This window comes from Protopterus annectens, chromosome 9.part0 (assembly GCF_019279795.1).
Source record: "Protopterus annectens isolate FY-2018-M chromosome 9.part0, PAN1.0, whole genome shotgun sequence".
NCBI lineage: Eukaryota > Metazoa > Chordata > Ceratodontiformes > Protopteridae > Protopterus > Protopterus annectens.
In genome coordinates, this window is record NC_056743.1 from 726,806,423 (window position 1) to 726,827,072 (window position 20,650).

At 42.6% G+C, this 20,650-nt stretch overlaps 1 protein-coding gene across 1 annotated transcript in view; it reads right to left on the bottom strand.

Moving 5' to 3' along the window:
- The window catches only part of LOC122811485 (kinesin-like protein KIF18A), a gene marked incomplete in the record, with an annotated part of 1,576,798 nt that overhangs the window by 872,061 nt on the left and 684,087 nt on the right, over positions 1-20,650 (bottom strand). Inside the window, 1 exon segment of the mRNA XM_044083351.1 lies at positions 9,682-9,756. Within this exon segment, the coding sequence (XP_043939286.1) occupies positions 9,682-9,756 (75 nt within the window).

Here is a 20,650-nt window from a genome sequence, read left to right on the forward strand (position 1 = left end):
TAATGAGCCGAGATGGCAGAGGCATGAATCTTAATGGATGAGGATAGGCCTTTGTGGAGCAGCTCTGTAAGATAATCTAGGATTTGAGGTAAGATGGGCATGGCTGTGTCCTTTCCCTGAGATTGGCTCCAAGAACCTACTTTTCTGAATAGGATTTCCTAGTACTAGGCCTCCTGGCCTACAAGGATGACATACAGCACCTGTTTGCTGAGGGTAGCTGGTGATGTATTCGGGGAATAAGCCAGGCTGCTAGGTTCAGGGTTTGCAGCTGAGGATGTAAAATCTGGCCCTCCTGCTGGGACAGCAGAGAGGGGGTCTGATGAAGGTGCCAAGGTGGCACTGTTATCAGACTGCGTAAAAGTCGGTACCAGTGCTGGCATGGCCAGTCTGGTGCAATAAGATTTGTCATTGGCCTGTCCTGTTTGATCTTGAGGAGTACTTTTGAGAGGAGGGGCAGAGAGGGAAAGGCATAGATTCACAGGTTTATCCATGTAAAGGATAGGGTATCCACTTTCCTTGCTTGGCTGTGGGGAGTTCTGTTGCAGAATTTGCTCAATTGATGGTTCTGGGGGAAGCAAACAGGTCCACCTCTGGTGTCCCCCACCCGTGGATTGGAATCTTGAATTAATTAAGTTCCAGTTTCCACTCGTGCGGGTCCATTAGATTTCTGCTCAAGTCTGCCAGCAAATTTTGTTTGCCTGGCAGGAATTGAGCTTGCAGGTGCACTTGGTTGCACAAGGCTGTGTTTCACAGAGCCATGGCTAACCTGCAGAGTGGGTAGGAATGAGTTCCCCCTTGCTTGTTTATGTACCACATGACTGTGGTGTTGTCTGTCTACATCAAGAGTTGTCCTGGAAGGATAAGGTATTTGAAGGCTTTCAGTGCATTCTGTACAGCTAACATTTCTTTTTGATTGATATGCAGGTGCATCTGTTCTGGGCTCCATTTGCCTGCCATGTGAGCCTTCCATGCATAGTCTGATGAGTCTGTTGTCAGGGTTTGGGCAGCGGGAGTTGTGTGAAAGGGAGTCACTTGTTGTGGCTGCAGGCCTCTGCCCACCAAAGGAACTCTGTCCTTAGGCAAGAAATGATCTGAATCACTGTTTCCAGGTCCTGAGAATGTTGACACCAGAGACTTTTTAAGTACCATTGAAGTTTCCTCATATGCAGTCTTGCATATGGAATTAGGAGAATACATGAACCCTAGAGCTTGCAGTATTTTTCTTGCAGATAGCTGGGTTTGGGTGGCCAGTAGTTTGAAGTAATTTGTCAAATAAACCTGCTTTTTTGGAGTGAGGAATGCCATCTGGGAAGTTGTGTTCAAGCTTGCTCCCAGGAATACAGTTTATTGGCTGGGTACCAGATGTGATTTATTTTCGTTGATGGTATATCCCAGAGATGTTAGGAGCCTTACAAATGTTAGGTGCTGAAGTAGCAATTCCTGACTGTCTGCCTGAAATCAGGCAATCATCCAAGTATGGGTACATTTGAATGTTTCCCTGTCTGCAGTATGCAATGGCTGGAGCCAGACACTTTGTGAACACCCTGGGCACAGTAGATAAGCCAAAGGGAAGTGCAGAGAACTGATAGTGCATACAGCTTACCCTGAAATGTAGATATTTCCTGGAAGATTCCCTTATGGGGATTTGCAGGTAAGCTTCTTCTAAGTCTAGGGTGACCAGCCGGGAGTCCTTGGCTAGCATAAGCAGCAGCTGTTGGAGTGTAAGCATTTTGAACTTTGGTACCACCAGGAAGGTGTTGAGAATCGACAGATCCAGGATAAGGATCCGGGATAAGGTGCCAAGAGATTTCTTTTCTGGGCACCAGAAACAGTCTGGAGTAGAAACCCTGTCCCCGTTGCTCTGTTGGAAAAGGTTGAATAGCCCTGATAGTGAGAAGATTTGCTTTTGGGCCTCTGCCCACTGGTTTGGGGGAAGGTCTGGCAATCTACTTGGGGTTGACAGTGAATGGAAGTAGAATCTGTATTCCCTGGCATAAAATGTTTAAGACCAAACGGTCCTGGGTAATGTATTCCCAGCTTTTTTACATGTAGGGTGAGTTTTCCCCCTAGAGGTGAAAGTACTTTGGCATGGCTGGGAAGGATGCAGAAGTCATTGTGAACTTTTTCCATATGAGGGTGGCTTACCACTCCCAGTTTTTGAGGTGGGAGCACTCCATTGTTTAGGTCTGTGCATACCCTGAGACTGTAGTTTTTGTGGTCTGTTGCCCCTGTGTTTGGACTGAGAAGGCCTAGGAGGGACTGGAAAGGACCAGTTTTTCAAAGGCCAATGCCTACTGAATCTAGGTGGCTGTACCTGTAAGAAATCTTTAACAGTTTGCATAGATTTAGCTTTTTCCTCCATCTTTTTAAGAACTTCTTCTGCTTTTGTGCCAAACAAACATTCTTGATTTAATGGAGCATCTAGTAATTTAGCTTTGACATGGTCTGGCAAGATTTGCTCCTTCAGCCAGGCATGCCTTCTCAGGACAGACCCAGTGATAGCAGCCCTGCAAGATGCTTCTAAGGCATCAAACCACACTGCAAAGTATGTTTACCAACTTGGTTTGCAGAATGCATTAACTCTTGCAAATCTTTATTTTCTGCACAATCAGGAATCAACATTTTTTTTTAATTAGCTCCATAATATGCTGGTGGTACTTCACCATGTGAAACTGGCAATTTAAAGCCCTGATGGCAAGAGTTGCAGAGGTGTATTTCTTCTTACCCAATCTGTCTAAAGCCATAGAATCCCTGTCCTAAGGGGTAGGGTTTTTGGCTCTAGTGGCCTTAAAACCTTTAGGTCCCTGGGAAATGTTCTCTCGATCCGCAGTAGGATTTTTAAAGAGAAATTTGTGAGAGTCAGGTACTCTGTAGTACCTGTCAGGCATTCTAGGAGCTGGAGGTAAAGTATCAGGGGTAAGACTTGATCCCATGAAGACATCATCTACACTATCCAAAACAGGGGGTATAGCTAGGGGCCTGTGCTGAGGCAAGTCTAAAATTCCCTGAGTCTCTTTTTTGACTGAGGGTAGTCCTGGCATTCCCAGCGGAAATACTCTCTTAGGGTATGCAAGGTTTAACTGAAAGAAAAGTCCTCTGGAGGGGAGGCAGAGGGAATGGAATCCTCTGCATTTGAATCTTCATAGGTGGTGAAGAGTATGTCCTGGTAATCAGAGGGGTCACAGTCATTGGACTCATGGTCTGCAGAATCAGAAGGAAAATCAATTCTTTATATTTTAGAGGGGGAAGGTTGGCTTCCCCTAATTAAAGTAATAAGGTCTTCAGCCATTCTAACCATTTGTTTCTGAGGAATGGGAGCTTGAGAATGCGCTTTGGTTGTCGGTTTTCTAGGCGTAGTGCAAACTCTGGGCCTGAGAAATGCGGTAGTTCTAGTCAAAAACCAAGTAGTCGGTTTAATATGAATCAGAAGGCCTGAACAAACCCTCAGAAGCCGGTGCCTGCACAGTGGCTCCGGACCCATCCAAGGTAGAGACACCCGCAGGTTCCACAGTCAAAGAAGCATCTCGCGGCATACTGGACTCCGAATGGGTCTCAGTAGAGGCCTGCGAATCTGTAGAAGCGGTTATCAGGGGCTGCGAAAGCGCCTCACTGAGTACCGGCAGACTGGCGACTAGTTTAACGGAAGCGTCGTCGGCAGTTTTGGACCTATGCAGTCTGTCTCTGTCTTTATCCTTATTTTTTTTTGGAAGATCGGTAGTCAGACGGCTTAACAAAGCCATTTCAGAATATGGAGAACAAGAGCGAAAGAATTTAGCAACAAAGATAGCCAGACGACGAATAGTTCGGGCGTTGAACAAGGCACAAAACCAACAGCGAGGAACGTCGTGGTCTGGGCCTAAGCAGATGATGCAGTAAGAATGAAAATCTCTATGAGGTATTTGCTTTCCACAGGCAAGACAATTGTTAACTTTTTCTGACATCGGTTAGAGCAAGAAAAAAGGATCCTCAATGGGGTACTTAGCTTTAGAAGACTTCAGGTTTGAAACTTGAAAAATGAAAATTTCAGGTAGCGGCCAACCGGCACTTGAGAACTGCTTCTGCGTCAGACTCCCGCACGGCAAGAAAAGCTAATGTAATGGTGTCGGCTGCATGTTTTATACCCCTGACATCATAGAAGAGGTGACAGCATCCGACGCAGAAATCCCAAGACTCTGGTATTTGGGACGACTGAGGGCTACCTGCAGGCAGATAACCCAAATGTGATGACTGCAACAGTGAAGCACGAAGAGCATCTGTTCTCTCTCTATATATATTTTTTTTCTCCTTTTTAAAGCATCTTACAGGCTACCGAGGGGCAATCTTGCTTACAGAGCCACTACCAGTCCAACAGTCATAGATACCAGCTCAAGAGATCTCAATTTCTTTTGCAACTTAAATAGTACATGTTGGAGGAATAAGATACATCTTGCAAACAATATTGCTTCTCTGGAACAGTGTTCCTCTCCATGTACAGCAAAATATGTCCCTTACTATATTCAAACACAGTCTGAATGAGTGGATGGGAACTGCAAGTTCTCCCCTGGATTGGTACCCATGTCCCTTACATACAGGGTAACATGTAAATGTCTTTCTGCCCCTGGGTTACTATTACAAGAGGCTCTGGGTTAGTCATACTTAAAATACTAGACATGGCTAGGCTTCTGAAGATACTCATGCATCATTAGCCTAGTAAGTAGCTATCAACCTAATATTATAAACAAATATTGGGGATAGCCATGGGGGTTGCTTCTGTCCCCATTTTTTTCATATCTGGTTTTATATAAATGTGAAAACCAACATGTTTTTACATTAGAATATGCTAAAAGAACAGATATGTATGCGCATTTTTATGATATTTTTATTTTCTGTACTGAAAGGATTACACAGAATAATTTTTCAAGACCTGGAAGCCACAACTTCATTTTTAAAGTTTACAGAATTTAATTCTAACAATATTACATTTTTTAGATGTCAAAGGATTTTATGGATACATTTGAATCAAATATTTACAGGAAGGACATGTTTAGTAATGCTTACTTACATTTTAAAAGTAATCATCCCATTTGCATCAACAGGAAATGTGGTCAAATGCCAACTTGTTAAATTGTCCAGAATAAAATATGAGATTTTTGAAGTAGAAACATATATATATATATATATATATATATATATATATATATACACACACACACACACACACATACGTATGCATACATACATGCACAAACTCACACACATACAATCGATAGAAAAAGTCTACATACTCCTGTTAAAATGACAGGTTTTTGTGATGTAAAAAAATGAGACCACAATAACTGATTTCAAAACTTTTCCCACATTTAAGGAGACCTATAACCTGTACAATTCAGTTGAAAAACAAATCTGTTAAGGGGAAAAATATAAAAAATGTACAATAAGCTGGTTGTATAAGTGTGCACACCCTTAAACTAATACTTTGTTAATGCACCTTTTGATTTAATTACAGCAATCAGTCTTCTTGGGTAGGAGTCTATCAGCAAGGCACATCTTGACTTGGCAATATCTGCCCACTCTTCCTCGCAAAAGCGCTCCAGCTCTGTCAGATTGTGAGGGCATTTCTTGTGCACGGCCCTCTTCAGGTTACCCCACAGATTTTGTATTGGATTTAGGTCTGGGCTCTGGCTGAGCCATTCCAAAACTTTAATTTTCTTTTGGTGAAGCCATTCGTTTGTTGATCTGGATGTAAGCTCGGGGTTATTGTCATGATGAAAGGTGAAATTCCTCTTCATCTTCAGCTTTCTAGCAGATGCCTGAAAGTTTGGGCCAAAAGTGACTGGTACTTGGAACTGTTCATAATTCCCTCCACCTTGACTAAAGCCCCAGTTCCAGCTGAAGAAAAGCAACCCCAAAGCATAATACTTCCACCACCATGCTTCACCGTGCGGATGGTGTTCTTTTGGTGATGCGAAGTGTTGTTTTTGCGCCAAATGTACCTTTTGGAATTGTGGCCAAAAATTTCAACCTTGGTGTCATCAGACCATAACACATTTTCCCACATGCTTTTGGGAGACTTGATGTATCGTTTTGCAAATTTTAGCCAGGCCTGGATGTTTTTCTGTGTAAGAAAAGGCTTCCATCTTGCAACCCTACCCCATAGCCCAGACATATGGAGAATATGGGAGACTGTTGTCACATGTAGTACACTACCAGTACTTGCCTGAAATTCCTGCAGCTCCTTCATTGTTGCTGTAGGTCTCTTGGCAGCCTCCATGACCAGTTTTCGTTTTTTCCATCAATTTTGGAGGGACGTCCAGTTCTTTGCAACGTCACTGTTCCATATTTTCTGCACTTTTTGATGACCATCTTTCACTGTGTTCCATGGTATATCCAATGCTGTAGAAATTTATTTGTACCCCTCCCCTGACTGATACCTTTCAACAATGAGATCCCTTTGATGCTTTGTAAGTTCTCTATGAACCATGGCTTTTGTTGGAGCAGGCAACTGAGTAAATGTCAGGAAAATTCTACTAGGACAGCTGAACTTTATTTGGGGTTAATCAGAGTCTATTTAATTGATGGCAGGTGTGTACTCAAGAAAACTGAATGCTGTAATTAAATCAAAAGGTGCTTCAACAAAGTATCAGTTTAAGGGTGTGTACACTTATGCAACCAGATTATTGTACGTTTTTCAATTTTTTATATTTTTCCCCTAACAGATTTGTTTGTTTTCAATTGAATTGTACCGGTTATAGGTCACATTAAAGGGGGGAAAAATTTTGAAATGATTTATTATTTTATCATTTTTTTATATCACAAAAACCTGCATTTTAACAGGGGTGTGTACACTTTTTATATCCACTGCATATATAGCTCCAAGTATTTCCCAACAAACATTCTATATAGCAAGGCAGAAAAAAAAACCCCTTAAAGTGTAGAACGTAACTCCTCCTTAAACGTACTAAATCAACAAGCCCCACTGAGACAGAGTTTTAAAAAAAAAAAAAAAAACGGCCTCTATGGCTAAACCATCAAACTAAACTCATGAGACACACAAAGCCTAGAAGCAATAGCACAAATCTAGGACCCAAGCCTACCTTGATAGAGATCAGTGCTACAGAATCTGCAAAAAGGCACAAGTTTGTTATGATAAAAAGAACTTCTCCACAAACAAGATCATATATACAAAAAATAAAGAAAAAAAAGATTTTCTCAACATTTAAACATACCCCTAAACCACCCAAATAATTTCTCATATGAAACCAGCAGGGACATTGCAAACAAATTCAACTAACACTTCATATCCAGTATTCTATAATCACCTATACCTACCACCCCAAATCCCTCCCTGACCATAGCTCCACACCTCATCTCAATCTAACAACCATCCAGACAATCACCATAAAAATGCATTAAAAAACTGAAACACACAACAATAGCTTCTAACAACCTAATACCTCAGCCCTATGGAAAACTTCCATCATAATCCCATTACACAAAGGTGGTACCATCCACTGAACTGCTAAACTATCTCCCAATAGCAATCCTTCCTCCCCTCTCCAAAGTACTTGAAAAGTGAATACATCAGCAGCTCCTAGCCTTCTCCTCCCAACATGGCTTTCACCAGAGCACCAAAACTGCTCTGCTACATATCCTAGATACCATTAATTAAAGCAAAAACTCAATGGATTTTGTCTCTACCCTTTTCCTTGACTTGTCAAAAGCCTTTAACATGGTCTTACATCAACTACTCCTCCAAAGACTAAATCTTATAGTCCTCACAGCTCCCTCAATTAGCTGGTTCATCAGCTACCTAAAGAATGGCACCCAGTCTGTAAAATGGAATGACTTCCTTTCCACATTCTTTCCAGTCAAGCAGGAGTCCCCCAAGGATCCATTCTAGGGACAATACTTCTCAATATCTTCCATTAACGAAATGCACAAGGAATCAAAACTCACTACCTTAATATAATAAGCTGAAGACTCAAGTTTAGTTTGTCATCTTCCTACTTTAGAAAGCTTTCACGACTATAGAAAAAAGGGTCAATAAATCTCAATTGCTTTTAAACCACAACAAAACCAAACTAATCGTATTCCTTCCTAAAAATATAAATCAAAACGCTGGCCTTAATAATATTATCTCCTCAAACACAAAAATTGAAAACACAAAATTACTACATGTTATTGTTAAGTTAAAATTTGATCTGTATATTAACACTGTAGTCAAAGAGAGACAATGCAAACTAAGATCCCTTTACAGAGGAAAGTGCCTGCTAAGTGATCATGGTAAAAAAACTGCCACCTTCCTTTTCTTTCCTATCCTCCTGTATGCCTCAACAAATATTCACAAATCTCAACTCTTCTACCAAGCATAAACTCAAAAGCATCTACAACAAAATTAGCGAATTCGCCTGCAGCCTCCCATCACTGCACAGCGCCCAGTACCCTTAACTGACTTGAACTTCAACACATTACCCTCTCCCAGCAATTCACAGCACACAAAATACTTCACTATCCACTTAAAACACACTCACTGTCAAATCTCATCCAATAGCATCTACCAAACAGTACTCTAAGACCATCAGAACTTCAACTTTTGCTAATAAATGTAATTAATATGATGACTTGCTTTTCTTTCTCGACATCTCCAAGGCATGGGACAAACTTCCAAACCATATCAGGCTTTTAAACAACTTGCAACTATTTAAATCCACCCTAAAATACCACTGGCAAAACTATGCAATCCTAACCCTGTCCACTATGGATTACATAAATGTACCAACACAGTATGTTTGACTACTGACAACACCTTGAAAACATGCATTTCCTTAATCTGATATGCTTTGTATACAATGATCGTTGACAGTTTCCTTTGAAATAATCTGTTAACGTGTATTAACCATTTTTCTCTTGAATTGTCAAAAACGATTTTCTATTCTTGTTTTGAAGCTTTTCTCCCCAGACTTCCTCCAAAAATGGGCATTGCAGATCCAAGACAGATTTTCCCAGTAAACAAAAGCAAATAAACAATTATGCTACAAAAAGAAAGATTATGAATAATGATTAGGACAAAGCATTATATGTGATCATTTTAACAAATTTGTATTTTTTTTTTATTTTGGAGAAGTTACCACATATAAAAAGTGGAGGAGACTGATGCAATTTACTGTTAGAAAGAATTACACTGGCAAATTTATTATGAAGTAAAAGGATACACAGGGTTAATGGAATGACACCAATTCCCTGTGTCCTTAAAGGGGAATTTAATATCATTCGTACACACACACACACACACACACATTTATTCTTGATTCATTCTGATGAAATCTGAAACTGTGTATAGACAAAAGTACTTAATCTTTTAATATTAATAAATCTTGTGGACATACTCAGTTTTTGGTGGCTTCCTCTAGTACTCTAAATGACACTTTTATCAGCAACTTAACCAGTGCTTAATGATGAAATCTTAGATGTTTCCATCACAACACACAGATTTGTATTGGTAACCTTCCTATAAACACTTTGGCAGCAACAATAAGCCTCTTGATGTACTTATTCTAGAGTGTTTTTACTAGGCTTTTTTTATTCTTTTATTTATTTGCTTTTGTATTTGTTCACATCAGAGTTGCTATACTTCCTGGCTACCACTAGCACTACACTAACCATTACCACATGTATTTCACATTAAACACACACAGCACTTACTTCCAATCTGAGCTCTTCACAGACTGCAGCATATTTACTTATGTGGCAATCCAGGCTAACAACGTTGCTCTTTACCTGAAAATAGAAAGATAAAAAATGTTTATTAACACCATCTTAAAGTTGAAAAAATTGGCATAATATATTTTCTGGGTCTGTCATTAATCGCATTCATTCAAGTGTCACTTTTTAATCATTTCCAAATAAATATCCATGTGGTCAAACACATGAAAGTGCAGAGTGCTCTAGTCACCTGCCTAAGCCTGCTATTTACTATCCAAGCAATTAAACAAAATATCAGTAAGAAATCTAAAAAGAGAACTTGATAAACATTTTACTCTTGCAAGACTTGATCAATATATCTGGGAACAAACTATGGTGCAGACACTCCTATTCCCCCTAGAAGTCCAAAGTAAATTAGAATGGAGCAGATGTGATCTTTGTTAGAAGGGTCATCTGGAACAGACCCCTTTACAACTTACCATGGTCATGACATCTTTCTCCAAAGTACTGAGTGTATGTTGACTTATTTTGCTCCCTGTACATAAATGCTTGCCATTTCCCCTGTGATTTGAGATTTCTCTTGTCAAATTTTCATGGATTTCTACCGACATAATCTCTAACACAGAGTATCAAGCTCCAACCCTCAAAAGCTAAGGGTCAAATGCATCATAGGTAGGTACTAGGCTATTGGCCCTAGGGCCTATACAAGCCCAGCCAATAAGGTACCCTGGCTTTCGCCACCCAAGAAAATTATTTTCCTGTGCCACTGTCGAGCAGAGCCACAGAAGTGATCCCTGGGGTGAATTTCCTATTTCCCATCCAATCATCAAGATTTTTCTTGAAGAGTACTAATGAGGAGCTTGGTTTGATATAGATAAGGAATCTATCCCTTCGGCATGTTATGTTTATTGTAGTGACAAGGTTTAGGTTCCTAGAGCGTGTAGCTCGGAGGGATTGGGACTTCTTTAAGTAGAGCATGTCCAACAGCTCTGGGTTTGACATAGCTTTGTATGTAAGGCAGAGATTACCTCTGAGTAGGTGATCTGTGACGGAGTAAAGCTGGAGTTTTTTGAGACGGTCTGCATAGGGCGTCTGTTTGAGGCCGGTAATCCTCTTTGTGAGGTATTTCTGCGGCCTTTCTAGTTGTTGTAGATGTCTTGTGAGGTACATACTAAAAGGGGTGTTGTACTCTATAATGAGTCTAATGAGTGATGAGTAGAGGGGAACAATGACCTCTTTTTCTGGATGAGAAACCTTTTGTGATGAGGTGTGCCACGTAGAAGGAATTCCTGACAACTGTGATGATGTGATTATCAAAAGAGAGACTACTGTCCACCTGTGTCCCAAGGTCTCTTATCCCACTTTCAGTGTTAAGTATACTACCGCCTATATGTTGTAGTTCATGGGTACAGAGTTTTTACCAAAGGGGATGACAATGCACTTTTTGGCATTGAGCTTGAGGCCATAGTTTTGACACCAGGCATCTGTCTCAGTAAGGCCTTTTTGTAGGATGTCCACATCGATAGGAGTTTCGATTATGGCTCCTAGTTTGCAGTCATCTGCGAACTTTGTTAGCCAAAGACCTTCTGTGTTAGCCTGTACTTTGGAGAAGTAGATACCAAACAGAAGAGGACCCAGGACTGCACCCTGTGGTACTCTACTTGTCACTGGTCTGAAGTCTGCTACTTTCACAGTGTGGGTTCTGTCAGTGAGCCAGTTGGCAGCCCATCTTGTGACATAGGGATTTATACCTAGTTTATCTATAATTCCAGAGTGGGGGATGGTGTCAAAAGCCTTAGCAAGATCTAGATAGGCTGTGTGAACCATCTTACCCTCGTCTACGGCTTTGGTGACTGCTTCAAAGAAGTTTATCAGGTTTAGGAGACATGATCTGCCTTTTACAAACCCGAACTGGGTGGGGTCCAGAGTTTGGAGATTACCAATGTCTTTGTTTATAAGTTCCACAATGATACGATCCATGGCCTTGCAGACTAGGCTCGTCAGGATAATGGGGCGGTAGTTCCTGGTGAGCATGGTGGCTCCCCTTTTGTGGAGTGGGATAACCGTTGCTGTGCGCCATTCAGCGGGCACAAAGCCTGAGGTGAGGCTATGATTGAACATGGTACTTAGGTGGGATGCCAGTTCGTTCTGTAGTTCATGTAGAACGCAGCCTGGGATGTTGTCTGGTCCCATGGATGCTGTGTTCTTGGCTTAGGAGAGTGTGGTTTTTACCTGTGCAGCCGTGATTACAGGAACTTTGCATTCTTCCGGTATAGAGATGTGCTCTTTAAGGTGTGAGAGGGGGCTAAAGCTAGCACTGAACCTATCTGCCAGGATGTTGGCAATATCAGTTGGGTCTGTATATTTAGTGTCATTGTCCTGTAACTCAGAGCAGATCTGAGTGTTGCCATTGAGATTCATAATTTATATATAAATGATCTTGACATCTGGAGGAGGTATCTAGATGATTGTTGGATGTTGACGTGGGGATAAGGACCATGTGTCTGATTTTGTTAAATATCTTAACAACAACCCTTGGGATATACAATTTACCTTAAATATTGAATATGAAGAGATTGTTTTCCTGGATGTTGTTGTTTCCAGACAGAACGATCATACTTTAGCTACACATGTACATAGGAAGTTTCCTCAGTATAACACCTTACTACATGCATCCAGCTCTCACCCTCGCCACATCATCCAAAATATCCCGAAATCCCTATGAACCTATGAACCTATCCCAATTTCTGCATATGAAACGCATATGCTCATCACAGGAACAATATGAAGCCTGTGCACAAGATTTGTCAGATAGGTTCATTGATCGTGGATATCCCAAACATCAGATGTCTCACACCATTCAACAAATTAAACATGTGACACGACCCACCTTAATACAACATCATAATATGGAACATAATGAAAATTCTATTCCTAGGCAGCCAATTAGATCTGTTACTACGTTGGGGAACAATACATTCAGATTCATAGAAATATTGACAGACATTGGGATATACTTAAATCCCATGAACATTTGAATGAGATTTTACCAGACAAATGTGCTTTTTCATATAGGAGGGGTAGGACTATACATTCAAGGTTGACACATTACTAAAGGTACACACCAGCAATACCTGTCCAAACGACTTTATCTGGTGACCCATTGCTTGGCTGCTTCCCTTGTGGGCACTGCAGTGCCTGTCAATATATTCTTAAAACCAAAGAATTTTCAAGTAAGAATACATCTAAAGTATATCAAAATTAACATTTTTGGCAACTGCAATTCAGATTGGGTCATTTACTTAGCTACATGCACCTATTCATCATTTTATGTTGGTCAAATGTCCAGACCATTTAAACTGAGGATCAGTGAACACCTCAGTGCCATTAGAAACCACCGTCTGTCCAATGCTCTTTACAAACATACTATTCAACATCCCACGGCTGTCTAAATTTACTATCATTGATAAAATTCAAATGCATAGAAATTACAAAGCAGGTTGGCACAACAAACTTAATAATATGGAAAGTATGTGGATAACCAGGCTAGGGGCTTTGTTCAAACTTTGATTAAATGAGATGGTATAATTGTTAACCTGCTTTTTCATGCTATGTTTTTCATGCTATGTTTTTCATGCAATGTTTTTATGCAATGTTTTTATGAAATGTTTTTTCATAACTTTTTTTTATAAATATTTCATCTCTTCATCTTTATTTTTATTATTTCTTTTTTATAATTTTTTATGAGATGGGTTCATCATATACAATCCACAAAGTTTTTTTGGCAATATCTCTTTAAATGAGTATATATAAAAGACCAGGATGTTTCAAGCTGTTTAACTAATTACTCAACTTTGTTTCAGCACTGAAGAAGGCTGTTTTCTCAGCCGAAACCGGTTTGCTCACTAATTATTTTGTTTCATGGTATTCAGTTTATAATAAATATTTTTGCCTGCATTATCGTTGTGCTGGTACGTTTTTTGGTTTTTCGTACGATTGGTTTGGACCTTTGCACTCTGTCCCACGTGCGTGCTCTTTGGTTTGGCCATTGAGATTCTTGACATAGCTATAGAATGCTTTGTGGTTGTCTTTAGAATCAGTGGCGATTTTTATTTTCGTAACTAGCTTTGGAGGATTTTATCAGGGATTGTAGCTTTTTACTGAGGCTGACCAGGGAGCTCTTCAACTCGTGGGATTTTATTCCCTTTTGAAACAGTTTCTTCCTTCTGTTGTACAGTTTGTTTATGGCAGGGGACCACCAGATTGGCTTCCTTTTTTGGAGGATAGCGTCTTGGTTCTGTTTGGGATAGCACAATCCATGCACTCGTGTAAGTGCTTATAAAGTGCAACTGTGTAGGATTCAGTAGTCATAACTGTATTGTCCCATCTGCAGGAGTGTCATGAAGTTCACCACTTCTGTCTTACAAAGCATGAAGTTGGCTTTGGAGACATTTTTTTACCGTGGTTTCCTTAATGGGGAGTGGGGGCAGGATGTGGATATCTAGGGTAATTAGCTTATGGTCGGATCAGACCAATGAGGCGTTGACTTCAGGTGTGGAACTCTGGTCACTCATGTTGGTAATGACTAGATCTAGGATATTGTTGCCCCTGGTGGGGGTGTGCATAAGTTGATCCAGGGCATTGGAGTTTATGAATTCCAGAAAGCGTTGAGCAAAGGAGTTGGTACATGAGTAGTTTTTCCAGTTAATGGTGGGGTAGTTGAAATCGCCCATTATTAGGGTGTTTGGTTGAACCCTAATATTTTCCAGTACATCCAGAAAAGAGGAGTGGGAATCCTGGGGCATGGTGGGGGATCTGTAGCAAGGTACAATTTGAATTGCAGTTTTGCCCAGAGTTAGTTGCACTTGGATAACCTTGGCTGCATTATGCTGAGCAACTAGCCTGGAGGTGTGGATATCCTTAATGAATATGGAAACACCTCCGCCTTTGGTGTTCCGGTCCAGGTTACATGGCCGAAAAGTGTAGTATGAGTTATAGCCTGGTAGTGCAGGGGTGGTCTCTGGAGCCTTGAATCAGGTCTCAGTCATTGCACAGATATTGATGACCCGGGGGCCAATCGTGTACGAGTGCGTCTCTTGGGGGTTGTCCCGGAGGGGGAATCAGGGCAAAGTCGCTTCTGCATTTCGTGTCGACGTGACTGGCAAAAAGATCGTAGCAAGGCTGGCCCCATTTGCAGAAAATCCTGCCCGCGATCTCTTGTTTGAGGGGCCACTCGTGTGGCAACAAAATTGTCCTGCTCAGTTTGTCTGCTATCACGTTGGATCTCCCCGGGATGTGCGTTGCCAACAGAAAGCGCTGGGAGGAGACAGCCCACTGACAAACTCTGAGGGCTTCTCGGCAAAGGGGGAAAGACTTGGTCCCGCCTTGCTTGTTCAAGTACCAGACTACAGACATGTTGTCTGTCTGAATTGCAATTGTCCCTACAGGAAGAGAGTCCTGAAAGTACTGCAACGCCAGAAGTACTGCTCTCATCTCCAGAACATTGATATGCAGGTATGACTCTTGATCTGTCCATGTGCCTTGGGCGGTCATTCCCTGAAAATGCCACACCCACCCTATCAGGGAAGCATCCGTGATCACAGAGGCTACTGGAGGGGGTAGAACAAAGGGACATCCTATAGTTACATGAAGAGACATCAATCACCATTGGAGATCTCTCTTGCAAGAGTTTGTAATCAAAATTATATGACTCATTGGAAGTTCCTGATAGGGCCATTGGGTGAACAGCAGCCATTGAAGAATCCACATATGCATCCTTGCTAATGGTATGGCCAAGATCGCTGCAGCCATCAAACCTAATACTTTTAAGACTACTGCAGCTGGTGCTCTGTCCTTTGACACTAATCAGCTGGCGAAGGAGAAAGACCCTCTCGATTGGTAGTCATAAAGTGGTGGCTAAAGTGTCTAACTCTGCCCCTATACAGACAATATGCTGCAATGGCGACAAGGCAGATTTTTCTGAGTTGATTGTAATGCCTAAGTGATGGCAGAGTGCCAGTGTATTCCCCCTTGCCTGAATAAGTTGATGTCTGGTGGTGGAGGAAAGGAGCCAATCGTCTTGGTAGGGAAACACCTGGAATCCTAGATGCCTCAGATGAGCCGTGACCACTGCCATGCATTTGGTGAACACTCTGGGGGCTGTAGTGAGACCGAAGGGCAGAGCTCGAAATTGATGACGAGTGGCTCCCAGCTGGAAACGCAAATGATCTCTGGAAACGCAAATGATCTCTGGATGGCCTGGCTATTTTTATGTGGTAGTATGCATCCTTGAGATTTATCGAGCACATCCAATTGTCTCTCTCTAAAAAAAGGAAGTATTGACAGTAGTGTGACCATCTGGAACTTCTCTTTCTTTACAAATTGGTTGAGTCTGCTGAGGTCCAAAATAAGTCTCCAGTCTCATTTTCTTTGGAACCAAAAAGAATCTTGAGTAAGTTCTGGATCCTATTTGGTCTGCTGGGACTGGCTGGATGACTCTCTTTTTCTAGCAACTTGTGGACCTCTATAGTTGCTTGTTCCCTATAACTGGGTGGAATGTCCAGTATTCTCCTTGGGGGCATGGATGGGTGAAGAACGGTATGAAATATCTTCTGAAAAAAATACTTTGTACCCAGCTGTCGTTTGTTATATCTTGCCAGGCGTCTGGATGCAAACATAAGTGACCTCAGACTCCCTCAAGAGCAGGATAATCGGGTCTCCCTTCAGGAGCGTTGATAGGGTTGACCAGAGAAGTGATCCCTGTCACCCTGGTGTTGCGGACCCCCCTCTGCTGCAAGGGCAGCATCTTCCATTGTTACCCCCCCCCTCCCTCTGCCCCTAGAGGGGGATTGACCATGTGTGTCCTGAAAGGCTCCTTGGGCTTTTTGGAACCACATTTTACCTCCCCATTGGCCTTCGGGGCAAGGCCGAGTAGGGGTGGAAAAATGGACTCAGACGGCAGACATAGTCTTTCCCTCCTGCTCACACCTGATGAGGGTTTCCTTCACTTTGGGCCCAAAGAGAGATGAGCCATCAAAAAGGGTGTTGACAAATGAAGACTTAAAAGGGCACCGTGAAGGAACACAAGCACCTCCACGAATGTCATCTTAGTGCAACTCCTGTACCCGCTGCCCTACTCGTCCCATCAGCAGTATACGATATGAGATGCATGGACGAGTTCCCAATGGAATTTAGGGTAGCGAGCTGGGTGGCAACTTTGTCAGAAGCCCCTGCAGCTACAGTACCCTGAAGAGTATCTCCCAACTCCTTAAGGAGAACTCTTTGCAGTCTGGTGAAGTGGGTCAAATAGTTCAGGGATCGGAGTGTAAAAGTCACTGAACTAAACATGCATTTCCCGTATCGATCCATGACCCTGGACTCTCTGCCAGGAGGATGGATCAACGAGGAAGTCTCAGACATTTCCTTCTTGGTGGCCACCGCCACCACTATGGCGTCAACAGGGACTCCCTTGGACAAAAAGTCTATCTACGGGGATAGAAATAAACTTGTTGGGCCTCCGAGGGACAGGCTCCATGGACTCTGGTGACTCCCACGTCCTTCGAGAGACCAGCTGCATGAGCTCATCGAAGGGCAGAGACACCCAAGAGGTGGAAGGTTGAGACCTGAAAGCCTTGAGAAGAACTGAATCGTCCTCAGTAGGGCATTTGGACTGCCAATCACCCCTCTGCCTAAGGATCTCAAGCACCCCCGCAAAGGAGATATCCTCAGAGGGGGATCATGGGGACCCTTCTGACTCATTCAAGTCAGTGTTAGATGTCAAAGACTCCTGTGGGGAGTCCAAGTGTCTCCTCTTACACAATCTCTTCCTGGGGACCTCCTCAGTGGGAGCCTCTGAGGAGGTCTTGGAAGAGCAAGGGGTGCCCTGTGGGGCTACCTGAGGCTCAGGGTCTCTATGCTTGGCCTGGACGACGGAGGCAGACACAGGCGCTTTGGGGGAAGAGGAGGCCAGACCTGGTGTCGAGGATGTCTTTGGGGACAAGGCTCTCCTCACGGCTTCGAAAGCATCACGGCTCCGATGAGAAGGAGTTGATGGACCCGAGGGAACCGCCATCCCTTTCCGCACCGAGGCCTTGGGCTCAGAGCCGGAGGTAGGAGCCAAGCTCATCTGAGCCAAGGCCCCGAGAGGAAGAGTCGGCACCTACAAGTCGGTGCAACTATCCTCCCCGGACCAGACAGGAGAGTGTCGGCTCCCAGAGTCCCTGGTCGGCACCGAGGACGTCAGAGTAGATGGAACAGATGACACCAGATCAGGCCTTGGCTCCAAAGGTTCCACGAACAGCAGGTCAGCCCCCTCCAGCTCAGAAGATCCGGTACGGCTCAGAGGAGGAGCAGTCAAATCCGGAATGATGGTCTTCGGTTCCGACGCTAGGGTCGGAGCCGACAACAATTTGACAAAGCCTAGTGCCCAAATGAGCTTCTGCATCAATCGGTCCATATCCAAATCCAAGAGGCTGACAGAAGATCTAGAGGAGTGAAGATACAGGTCTCTCAGAGACCGGCTCCAAAACTGTGGGCCAGCTCTGAAATGAAGAGACACACGGCTCCGAGAGCTATGGAGCCGAAGTCCCGGAATCCTCCACTTTCTTAGTCTTTTTAGATGCCTTGGAGTCGGTAGAGGATTTTGACGACTTAGAGGACTTGCTGGTCCCATCCTGGTCAGTCAAAGCTTCAGTAAAAGAATGCTTCAGCAAACCTCGCTCCACAAGCTTCTATTTCCTCTCTAAAAGTACCCTTGAAGAAAAGGAATGGCAAATGCTGCAAGACTCCTGTAAGTGCACCGCACCCAAACAATGCATGCACTGAATGTGCCCATCAGTGAGAGACATCTTTTGCCCGCAGTCTGGACATTTTTTGAATCCAGACTTTGGGTGCTTGTCTTTTTCCTCAGACATATTAATAAGGAACTAGGCTTAACTATATAAGCAATACATAGACTATACACAGTCTAATACAATCTAGAAGGAATAACTATCCTAGGTTTAAGATAACACTTCTAAATAACCACAGTCTAACAATTGCCCGGAGAAAAACGGGGCCAACAGTTTAATACAGCCTAAAAGTTAAAACTATCCTAGGCTCAAAATAACACTTTAAATACGAAACACACTCCAATAATGGTCTGGGAAAAAGAGGTCAACTCTACTGACTGTGTAACAGCACACTATCTACACTATGAAAAATATAACGCACACTACTTATATATATATAGATGCAAAACTATGGTAATAGAAGGAAACACATACACAGAATAACTAGGCCTAACATGAGGCCGCTACAAATATGCTAAACTATGAAGCACCAAGGGAATAGGTCTAAAGGGACAACTACAGGAGCTTAATATATATCTAAACTATCTGTAAAAGTTAAAGAAGTTTTAAAAAAACTTGCGAAAAGAGATTTTTGTGTCAAAAAGGCTTGAGCAAACTGGAACCACTGAGATCCATGCCGTGACAAACTAGATCTGAGGTAATTCCAGCAGTGCATCATGGGATAAGGGGCTTGGTATAAAGCTACTGGTAAACCTTGAGCTTTGCTAATGGCCGTGTCGGAGCAGATGGATCGGCTCCAAACCCATCAGTGAAGAATGAATGGCGAGATTGAACTTCACATCTATGCTTTTCAAATGTCCGTTATGCAAAAACTGCCCAATATCAAGGTCAAACTCCAAACTGGCCAGAACTTTAATTTTCCTATAAATTATAGTACCTCCTGCATGGTTTCAAAATATTCTGAAAAACATTCAGTACTGTACCTCTGAATGGTCAGCTTTATACTGTAGACTACGCTGTCAAATTGAAATACAGCAGAATCTCAAAAATGCATGCCTCTCTCTCAACAAGTAAAGCATACATATTTCCTATAAAGTTTGTAAAACGATAGAAAACATTACTTTTCTGAAAGCAGCATCTTCTTAGATATTTTCTAAAAATAACAGAAGTTCAAAATAGAAGGAAGAGATGCTGAAAAGGAATTTATCACATTGTTAGATGACCAAACAGAAAATCTTTACAATTTGCCGAGATAAATTTTGCTTGCATTTAATTTCTGTGAAGCTGACAAAATATGAACCATCAGAGAAAAAAAGTCTGTCATCTCTGGTCACCATTAAAACTGGAGGAATCATGCAGTAAGCTTCAGAGTCTCTGGGACCTGGACAAGCTGCCAGGATGGGTGACTCAGGACGTCAGGATGGTTATCCAACGTCCATGGCAAATGAACTAGATGAGGCCAGAAGAAGGGGAACCAAACTTGCCAGGGCCAATATGGAGCAAAGGGTATTACCCAGGTCTTGCATCTGCTGTCTTTCTGAAAAAAATTCATTATTAGTGGTATGGGGGAAAGCATACAAGAGTCCCGGGAGACAACTGTGGATTAGAGCATTCCTCCGTGATTGACCCTGCAGAGGGATTAGGTCAAAGCAACTGCTCTAGTTGTCGTTTAGGCACAAAGCAAAAATATCAAAGCAAGGCTGGCCCCAGTGACTATAGATTTGGTTTGCCACAGTCTGACTGAGGGACCACTCAAAGCAGAAGAATGGATCTGCTCAGTCTGTCCACTAAAACTTTGGAAGTCCCCAGGTATGCACTGCTATGAGAAAGAACCAGGAAGACATTGCCCACTGCCACAAACTCATGGCTCCCTAGCATAGTGGATATGAGCGGGTTGCCCCTTGCTGGTTGATGCATTAGACTACTGCCATGTTGTCCATTTGGATAGAGATCACACCCTCAGGGAGAGATTTCTAAAAAAGTCTGCAACTCCAAGAAGAATGCTCTCATCTCCAAGACACTGATGTAAAGATTGGCCTCCATGTGTGACCAAGAAACAGAGATAGTCTTCCCTTTGAAATGCTCCCCCAACCCCAGGATAGAAGCATCCACAGTTACTGTGGCCACTGGAAGAAATGGGGAGAATGGCCGACCTTCCAGAAATGCCGAGGAGGCCAGCC